The sequence below is a fragment of the Entamoeba histolytica genome, genomic scaffold (genome assembly GCF_000208925.1).
Source record: "Entamoeba histolytica HM-1:IMSS scf_1104750517641 genomic scaffold, whole genome shotgun sequence".
In the NCBI taxonomy this organism is placed as follows: Eukaryota; Evosea; order Mastigamoebida; family Endamoebidae; genus Entamoeba; species Entamoeba histolytica.
The window spans coordinates 19,141-29,517 of record NW_001914888.1 but is presented as its reverse complement, the minus strand read 5'-3'; the positions used below and the strand labels follow the sequence as shown (position 1 = coordinate 29,517).

Sequence of the window (10,377 nt, the reverse complement as noted above, 5' to 3'; positions counted from 1 at the left end):
TAAAAAGTTATGAATTCTTCCATAGCATTAACATCTCCACAATCTTTCATTTTGAGTCTAACTTGTGTTTTAGAAAGATAATTTGGTTTTGTTTCATTCCACATATCAATAATTTGATTTCTAATTGTCATATATCGTTCTGGTGTTTTAGTATTTCTTCCCATAAAAAATTCTTGATTTTCTGCCATTTCTTCTGGTAAAACAGTATTTCTATTAAATTCTAATGTAGTTGAGAAGCTACTAACACTTCCCATTGTGTCAGTTGTTTCAGTTGTTCCTTCATTCATATACCTAGTGTCTTTAGGAACAGCTGATTCAGATTGAAATTGTCCTGATGTAAGAAGGTCATATTCTCTTGGATAAGCAGGTTGATATGATTGTTCAGGTTCTTTTGATTTTGACTTTGTAGTTTTATGTGATGATGGTTTACTTGAAGTAAATGTTGATATAAAAGTACCAATTTTTGAACTAATACTTTTGTCTTGTTCTATTATTATGTCAGTAAATACATTTATTTACAAAAACGATATTTATTTTCTTTTCATTAATAAAAATGATAGTCATCAAACTCTCTTCATTAACAACTAGATTTTGTTCTGTCTCAGAATCTTTCTTTGATTTGAAGAATTGAAAAAGAGGTTTTTTGTCATCTTCTTCCATATTTTTCTTGATATTGTTTAAAAGATTTTTTTATGAAAAAAAAAGTAAAAATAGAAAACTAATCTACTAAACGAAAATTTAAAGATCTTTTTTTGTAAGTTTTTTCCTTCTACTACATGGGTTTATTGAAAATAGAATGGATAGTTTGTAACATTGGAGTTATTTAGCAGCAATAAAGATCTTATAATTTTAAATGAAAAAATATTCTTCCGCAATTGATTTAAGACAAAAGGTTTGAATTTTCTTGTCATCAATGAGTTAAGAATAAAGAATAATCACATTTTAGGGAATTAAGAATTTGAAAGGGTTACCTAAAGAAGTTTTTTCAGGTGCAACAACAATATATGATATGGATCTTAGTGAAAATGAAATAGTTTGAAATTTCATCACTTTTTACTTTAAGAATATTCGATTGAATATTGTTGTCTTTTCGTACTAAAATAATGATATAGGTATTTTCAAAACAACTCAAGACATTTAACTCATTAACGTCCCTTATTGTTTCAAACAATAAATTAACAGAAATACCAATTTTTTTTACTGAGTTAACAAACCTTAAAAAACTTGATGTTAGTAGGAATCAGATAGCTTTAATTCCCCAAATATTAACCGTTCTTAAAGACTTACAAGATTTGAATATTTCTAATAATAGAATTACAGAAATTCCGTTATTTATTGATTCATTTGAGAAGTTAAGACAATTTGATTGTTCATATAATGACTTAGATCATTTACCAAAGGCTCTTGTTAATATGAAAATTATTAATGTTTGTTTACAAATTTTATTATACCAGAAACTTTCTTTATTAATACAATAGTTTAAACTTTCAGGAAATAAATTTGATAATGTCCCAACTCCAATTCCTCAAATGAGTTTATTAACACACCTTGATCTTTCAGAAAATCAAATTACAAGTATTCCTGAAATCTGTAGACAACTTTCTCACCTTCAAAGCCTTGACCTTCATTCTAACTTGATTGACTCTTTCTCAACAAGGGTATTTGAAAAAATGACAAAGATGACGAAATTAAATTTCAGAGACAATCCATTTAAAGTAATTCCTGAAATCAATTCTCTCATTCATTTAAAAGAACTTTATTATTCTAACATTACTGATCCAATTGATAGAAAGTTCCCTTCTGTTTCAATAAACAATGAATTAGAAAATATAGAATTGATTAACAGTTCAATTGAAGAGTTTCCATCACTACTCAATCTCACTAAAATGACATTATTATATCTTCATAAAAACGAAATTACATCAATTAAGGACATTCCAAGAAGATGTTCTGTTGACGCTTCATTCAATAAAATTTCAGAAATCACAATACAAAAATATGCAGATTTACCAGTATTAAAACTAGACCATAATAACTTTATTCAAACACCTAATTTATCACAATGCGAAAAAGTTCAGTTATTAGATCTTTCTTATAATAATATAAGTACAATCAATGATTTTACATTCCACACGTCTATTGAACAATTAATATTGAATAATAACCCATTGAGAATACCACCAATAGGAATTACTAAATGTTCACATCTTACATTATTATCAATGTCTAATTGTGAAATATATTCTATTCCAATTGATGTAGTTAGTGGACTTTGTAATTTGAAAATATTAGATATATCAAACAATCATATAATTAGTTATGAACATTTTGAGTATTTAAATAAATTAGAAGAATTACGAGCATCATCAAATAATATGAGTTTTTTCCCAAAAGAGTTTTGTGAAATGAGTCAAATGAAAGTATTAATAATGAACAATAACAAAATTAAAGTAATTCCAGAAAGTATCAAAGAATTACAACAATTAGAGAGTCTTGACTTATCTTATAATCAAATTAGAGAATTTAGTATATTAGAATTAAATAAAAAATTGAAAGAATTAAATTTATCATTTAATCTAATTATTGAATATCCAAATCTTTCTCAATGGAACCAATTAGAAGAGTTTAATATTATTGGCAATTCATTAGTTAATTTCTTTGGACTAGTTCCATATTGTAAAAAGACTAAAATAATTACTGCGACATATAATATTCAGAGAATTAAACAACCAACATTAGAACTTACTGGAATATTAGACGATAAATTAATAAAGAAAATACCTGAAATTGTTGCAAATGCTAATGAATTTAAATCAAAGAAAGTAGGTTTAAAATTATTACAAACTCCAAAAGAATCAATGTTATTCAACATTGATTCTTATAAAATTATTGGAATTGGTATTTCACGTGGAAATGAAAAGTATATGAAAAGTACTATTTGTGTTGCAAGAAATATTTTTACAAATGGAATTCTTGTTGGAAGTTTTGAAGGTATTTTAGGAGGAAGAACTGCTAGATTATGTTCATATAAATTTGTTGATTATTTCTTAAATAAAGTTAGTAATAAAGTAGTACAAGAGAGTATAGAAGAATCATTAATTTCAACTTTCCAACGACTAAATGAAAAAATAAAAGAAAAGAATTTGAATGATGTAAGTAGTGGATTAGTTTATGTTTTTTATAACAAAATTTTATATTTTGCACAATGTGGAAGTATAAAAAGTTATATTATTTCAAATTCAAATATTAAAGAAATAGGATTTGATCATTGTTTAAGTAATAATGAAATGAAAAAGAAAATTATGCAAAAAGGAGGTTTAGTTGATAATAATAATATGTTAAATGGAGTAATTAATGTCTGTAAATGTATTGGTGAAAGTAATTATCATAATTTATTAAATACAACTCCTGATATAACAAAAATAGAATATGATGATGATTTTAAATTTGTATTAACAGCTTCAAAATCAGTATGGGATGTTATTGACCAAAATGAACTTCAATCAATTGTAATAAACTCTGCTCATATCCAACCACCAGGAATAGCTAATTTAATAAGAAATATTGCATTAGAAAGAAATTGTAAAGGGAATATAAGTGTAACAATTTTATCATTAGATTCTTTCATTGAAACAAATAATGAAGAGACATAATAATAATTTTTTTAATATTTATTTTAGTTAAGGGATCCTTTTCCAATGCAGGAAATACAACAAATTTTAATGCCATGGCTATTGTGTAAAACCTTAGAGTCTTGTAAAGAAAAGCAAACAAGACATAGAAATCCAAGGTCATACAATAAAAAAAGAAATGTCAATAGCAATAAATGGCATAACAATTATAATAATAAAGGTAAACGATACACCAAGGAAAAAGGGTTTAGAAGACGAAAGACACAAAGAAAAACAAATAAAAAACAAGGTAAATACAATAATAATAAAGATTATACAAATAACAAATACAAATGGCTAACAATAAATGAGATACAAGAAAGAATAAAAAAAATAACAAGTGAATGGAAAGAAGGAGAATATGAAGAAATACTTAAAAAATATGAAGGTAAGAAGAAAAGATGGTATGATATTCTTCAAGAAGTATATTCAATTAAAAAGAAAAAGATAATTGAAAAGACGAAAGAAGAGTTTAAAGAAAAAACAAAAGATTGGGAAGAAAAAGACATTAAGCTATAGAAACAGAAATTAAAAACAAAAACCCAATTAAAGAAATGAATAATAGATGTAAAATTGCAAGAATAATAAATAGCAAAGAAAGTATAATGAAAATACAAGAAGAAACAAAAAATAAAGAAGAAAAGATAGAAGAAGAAAAAAAAAAAAAGAAGAAATAATTGCACTTAAAAATCAAATTACTGAATTACAAGGAAAACTTAAAGAATATAGTATGAAAAGAATGGAAGAAGAACAAGCCATCTCAGAAGAAATGATGAGAAAAGCAAAAGAAATAGTTAGGAAAGAATTTGAAGAAGAAATTACAGAAATGAAAACACAAAATAGAAAGATTCAAACGAATTACGAAGAAATGAAGAAAGAAAATGAAAAACTCGAAGAAAGAAATTTAAAACAACAAGGAAAAATAAATGAGATAGAAGGAAAGAAAATCACAGAAGTAAATAATAAAGAAGAAAAAATCCGAAGTATCCAAGCTAATAAAAAGAAGATGGAAAAAGAAAATGAAGAAATGAAGGAAGAAATTGAAAAGTTGAAAAAGAGAAACAAAATGCTAGAACAAAATGCAAACACACTAGAGAAGAAGATTGAAATGATAGAGGAAAACACTAAAGAATTAAAGAAAGAAATAAGAGATAAAGAAAAACAAATCTCTGAATATCAAGAAATTGCAATTAAAAACCAAGAAATTGCAGAAATAACAAGAGAAGAATTAGACAACACACAAAAAGAAAATGAGACACAAAAACAAGTCATATCAAAACAACAAGATGATATTGAAAATTTTATCTTACAGAAGGAATTAGAGAAGAAGAAAACGATGACACTTGTGATAAATACACAACCAGTATTGAGGAAAACATCATCGGGAACGATGGAGATGAACGAAACTACTCCTATGAAAAAGACAGTAGTGGAAATCGAAGAGAAAAGCAAAGCATTGATTGTCAAAAAACAAGAGATGATAATCAGACAAGAAATACAACAAAATAAAGAAATAGAATTTTAATTGAAGTGATGTATTGTTTTGCAATTAATTGATTAAATAAGAAATTATATAAGAAATTAAGATGGGAACAAATAGAAAGTATAATAAAAGTGACAAACATCAATGTCAATAATGAAAATGAATATATTAAATATATTAAAATGTCACATAAAATAAAAGAAAGCACTAAACGATACATTAGAGTGAAAATAAATGATATAATAGAAGAAAAGCGTGTAATTCAATAATAAAAAACATCATATTAAAGAATAACTCTACAGAAATTGATGAAGAATACCTTAACACTCTCATCAATAAAATAAAAGAAATGAAAATAGAAAAATGTTCAAACATTAATTACTACTTTCAAAGAAAAGAAGCTGACCGATTAATAATGGAAATTAATAATAGATGGGTATGGTCAGGAAGCAGAATGCAGGATCTGCAAGATGATATGAATATTTCAATGGTTATTCACCTTTATCTCCAAAATAAAATAATAAGAGATAAATTTGATGAAATAAAAGAAATCCTAAATAAAATCAATAGACTAGAAGATTTAGTCAAGGGAAGAAAATGGTACAGAATAAAGTGCATCATGAAATTAAAAGAATATGATGAAGAAGGAATAAAAGTCAAAGCACTAGAAAGAATAAAGTACCTAAAATATATGATGACTATGATAAAAGAAAGAATTAAATTTAATAAAAATGAAATAATCAGAATCAATACAAATAAAATCATGTTTGATTCTAACAAGAAAATTAGAATAAGGAAGAAACAAATAATGAAATATACCCAAATAACGATATTACTTTAGAATATTTGAAATCGTTATATGAAACACAGGTGATATTAAATAAAGAGAATTGGAAAATAAAACAAAACACGATATTGAATAAAAGATATATCAATTATGATAGTGTCATTATAACAATAAATGAATTAAATTTAAGTATAATGAAAATAAATAACTGGAAAGCACCAGGAATAGACACTATATATGGGTATTATTGGAAAAGGATGTCATCATCAAGAGAAATCATTCTCAGTATCTTCAATGAATGGTTGAACTTCCCCGAAAACATCCCATTAGACATGGTAAGTGGAAAAACTTTATTAATCCACAAATTGATAGGAACGACGTCATTAATTATCGTCATATCAGTTGTACAAATGTAATAATGAAAGTATTTACCTCCATATTAAAAGAAAATATTCACAGAAGACTTAACATGATTAATGAATCATTTAAAATCAGTAATAATCAATTGGGATGTAAGTTGCAATCTTTAGCTGCTAAATAAGGAATAATAAATAGTTACATGTTAAGGCAGCAGAAAGAAGAAAAATACCCAAAATATGTGGAGTCATATTATGACATTAAGAAATTATATGACACAGTAAACACAAATGGGTAATTGAATCATTAAAGTATATTAATGTAGAGGGTGTCATCATTAACATTATTGAAAGTATGATGACTAGATGGAAGATATTCATCGGCTATAAATTTAATGAATATCTAGGATATATTAAATTAAATAGAGGAATTTTACAAAGTGATTCATTATCAAATATACTCTTCATCATCCAGATGAACGTAATTTCTCAAATCATCGAAGAGAAATTCCCAAAAGCAAATCACACTTTATATATGGATGAAATGAGAATAATGACAGAAAATAATGAAGAAATGGGAATGATCCACAACGAAATTAAGGAAATAATAAGTGGAATAGGGATGGAAATGAATGAGAAAAAGTCAGGATTGGTATTAAAAAACATTAAAGAAATACCAGATGGAATGCAAAACATCCCAGTCATTGAAGGTGAGGACTTGTATAAATACTTAGGAATATGGCAATCTGATGAAATTGATGACACATTCAATTGTAAAACTATCAAAGAAAAAATGAATCAGAAGATGGAAGAAATAAACACTGATGAAAGTAGTAATAGAAGATATATTACTAGAATAAACACGGAAGTAATCCCTATCTTCAGATATTCAGCATCAGTTATAAATTGGAAAATCACTTAGACAAAATTGATTTGGAGATAAGAAAATATTTAAGAAAGGCAAAATACATTGGTGCCGGAAACTCCAAAGATAGGTTGTATGTCATTATAGAAGAAATGGGTGAAGGATTAATAAATATAAGGGACGAATATGTTATCGAATTAGTTAGAACAGTGATGTACTTCTGTACCAGAGAAAGTGAAATTGGAAATAACATATTAGATAGATGGTACAGTAAGAAAGGAATATGGAATAGAATTAAAAAACACCAATTCATAAAATAAATGAAACAAAAATAGAAGAAATAATAAATGAAGGGATAGAAAAGAAAAAAGAAAAAGAAGTAGTAATAGAAATAAAGAAATTATTGATAAATACATCAAAAAAATGGAAGTCCCATCAAATAAGTGGACACTTCAGAAGATGGTTCGAGTCAAAAGGAGTAGATAAAACTACTACAGTGAAAGCATGGAAGTCCATCAATATTAAGAAAAATTCATTTCTTCAATTAACTAAAATGCAAGATGGAGCAATATTTTGTGGGTATAGAAAAGCAAAAATAATGAAAAATGAAAGATTGAAATACTGCCCACTATGTAAAGACAAGATAGCTACAGTAGAACACATTCTACTATCTTGCATTGGTCATAAAAAACCACAAATAGAAAAACATGACCATATAGGCATAATCATATTGATTAATAAGAAAATAAACAGGAAATAAACAATATAAAAACACCCATATGAAACAATGTTCAAATATAAAGACATCACTATGATATTGAACAAATAAATAATGCCTAAAAGTGATGGACAATACCACAAAAGACCAGACATATACGTATTAGATAAAAAGAACAAAACTGGTCTATTATTTGATATGACTATTGTGGCTGATCACAATATTAATGGAGCCTATTGGAAAAAAAGAAATATGTATAAGGAATTAAAGAATAGGCTAATGAAAATAGAGAAAATAAAAGATGTCAGAATAATTCCAGTAGTAATATCAATAAATGGATTAGTAAATAAAGAAAGTATCAGACTAATCAAAGAATTAAAAATTGAAATTGACATTGTTAAAGAAGTAAAAAACCTTGTAATAAAAAACATGATGGATGTCATGGAATACTGCGGAGATCACAATCAAACATACTCCGTAGAGCTACTAGAAGAAGAAGACGAAGGGACGGGATTAGTCTCCCCTGAGCCAGGAAGAATAGAAGCTATTTCTATTAATACTTAATTAATTGATTTTATTTAATATTTATTTTAGTTAACTCTAAAACAATATTTTTAAAAACAAATATTGTTTTTATATCTTTTAATCTTTTTTTCAATACTTCTTCTTATTTTATTTTTAGAAAAACTCAAACATTTAATTTTAAACAAAATTATTCTTTCTTTTCTTCAACTATTTCCTCTTCTTTTTTCACTTGTTTTTTTTGTGGAACTTGTCTTGGCTTTGGTCTATATGATGCTTTTTGTTCTTCAGTTAAGCCATTCCACATTTCTACTAGTTTACTAAGAATCTCTTTTGAAGGTAAATCTGGATTAGCAGCTTTTACTTCTTCTCTTTTCATGTTACAAAAAATAATATAAGGATTTTTGTTTTTTTTTCCTCCTTTTTTCTTAGTAGATCTTACAATCTTTGGTTTTTTGCTATTGTTATTAATTCCTTTTTATTCTCTAATTATATTAAATACACCCCTTTGGAAGATACCTTTTTTATTGTTAAATAAATCCATTAACAGGTTAAATAATATTGACATAGTTACACAAACTAAAACAATATCTCTTTTCATCTAACAATAATATAAAAAAAATCTCAGTCCATTTAGAATATAACTATTTTAGTCTTATTGAACTGTGATTGATTCATCTCAAAAATTAGATGAAGAGTTAATGGTATTTAAATAGTTAGGTATTAAAAAAAGAGTCTAAGACATAAAAACAAACGTGTCTTCCATATCAGACATAAGTTAAATGAAATCTAAAAATTCATACCAAACTCCCATTAAGAAGTTTCTAACTTTTTTTATCTTTTTTATAATAATTATTATTTAACAATTATTCTTATGTTATCTTAAAAATATATATTTCTAGAAGTCTAAAAATAAGGAGAGTTTTAAATAAAGTATTAATAGAGTAATTAAACCAAAAATTATATTACAAAAAAAGGATATAATAAAATTTTTGATTGTTTATTATGAGTGATAGACAGTAAAAATTAATAATTACGAAAGTCGTAGCCTTCCTAAATAAATTAAGAGTTGTTACAATGAATATTTTGAATTTTGGTTTTCAGTCATAAAGGTTTCTTCATCTTTTATATCCTGTTGGAGTGTAGCTGCACCTTTTCTTTTTCCTAATGATAAAATTTTCTTACGAACATCACAATTTAATTTATCAATTGAATAACGTAATCCTTCTCTACTAAAATATCTGAAATTTTGAGTAATAAATTCAACAACATTTTCACTAAACATTAGTGACATTTCTCTTAATAAACATCCAACACCTAATTGAACAAATCGTTCACTACTTCTTAAACAATGAGCACATATTTCAAAAGATAACTCTGTCATTGCCCCAACTTTAGCTAAATTAACGAAAGCAATACAACACGCTCTCATACGCCATACTTTTCCTGAATCTTTCCACTGTGCAACACTATGAGCAAATTCATCACTTTTTTTAACCAATGGTCCAAGTACTTTATTACTAAAAGAATCACAAGTACTCCAATCAGGGACATAATTATCTATTATTCTAGCAAAATCATTAAGATAATTTACTGTTAAGAAATCTAAGTTTTTTACAATAGTTAATGTCCCAATACGTTTTTCTTCAGCTGATTCTTGCTTTAAAAATCTAAATGAAAAATACATTTGAATTGTTGGTGATAATTTAGCCAATGAAGAATTATAAAAATTATCAAAAATTTGTTGTAAATCAGCAGCTCGTATTTTATCATTTCCATTTTCGTGTAATATTTGTTGTAATGTTTCAACAATTGTATTTGGTGGAATATATGTCCATACTCCACCTACTTGAGCAATATGAACTTTTTGTGACGTCGTAGCCATTTGTTTAACTTTTTACTTCTTCAAAGTTCTTTGTTATTTATTTCAATTACAAAACTTTTTTTGGTGAAGCTGAAACTATAGAAATATTAT

The 10,377-nt window shown here is 25.9% G+C and overlaps 4 protein-coding genes across 4 annotated transcripts in view, besides 1 other annotated feature; 1 reads left to right on the top strand and 3 right to left on the bottom strand.

The window, feature by feature from the left end:
• Positions 1 to 660, bottom strand: part of EHI_087430 (uncharacterized protein) — a gene marked incomplete at both ends in the record, with an annotated part of 799 nt that extends 139 nt beyond the window's left edge. Inside the window, 2 exons of the mRNA XM_001913513.1 lie at positions 1 to 487; positions 570 to 660. The exon at positions 1 to 487 is cut by the window's left edge and continues 139 nt beyond it. Of these exons, the coding sequence (XP_001913548.1) occupies positions 1 to 487; positions 570 to 660 (578 nt within the window). The remainder of the gene's footprint in view (positions 488 to 569) is intronic.
• Positions 661 to 1,009: 349 nt separating this feature from the next.
• Positions 1,010 to 3,653, top strand: EHI_087420 (leucine rich repeat / protein phosphatase 2C domain containing protein; the record flags this gene model as incomplete). The annotated part of the gene is made up of 3 exons (XM_646272.1): positions 1,010 to 1,033; positions 1,113 to 1,427; positions 1,479 to 3,653. The coding sequence occupies 3 exons, from the start codon at positions 1,010 to 1,012 to the stop codon at positions 3,651 to 3,653; spliced, it is 2,514 nt and encodes an 837-aa protein (XP_651364.1).
• A 33-nt stretch (positions 3,654 to 3,686) lies between these two features.
• Positions 3,687 to 8,456: a repeat region.
• A 136-nt stretch (positions 8,457 to 8,592) lies between these two features.
• EHI_087410 (high mobility group (HMG) box domain containing protein) lies at positions 8,593 to 9,177 on the bottom strand (the record flags this gene model as incomplete). Its single annotated transcript, XM_646274.2, has 2 exons — positions 8,593 to 8,860; positions 9,158 to 9,177. 2 exons carry the CDS (start codon positions 9,175 to 9,177, stop codon positions 8,593 to 8,595), a joined length of 288 nt encoding a protein of 95 aa, XP_651366.2.
• Positions 9,178 to 9,474: 297 nt separating this feature from the next.
• On the bottom strand, positions 9,475 to 10,287 carry EHI_087400 (uncharacterized protein; the record flags this gene model as incomplete). The annotated part of the gene is made up of 1 exon (XM_646275.1): positions 9,475 to 10,287. The coding sequence occupies one exon, from the start codon at positions 10,285 to 10,287 to the stop codon at positions 9,475 to 9,477; it is 813 nt and encodes a 270-aa protein (XP_651367.1).
• Between the last annotated feature and the right edge of the window lie 90 nt (positions 10,288 to 10,377).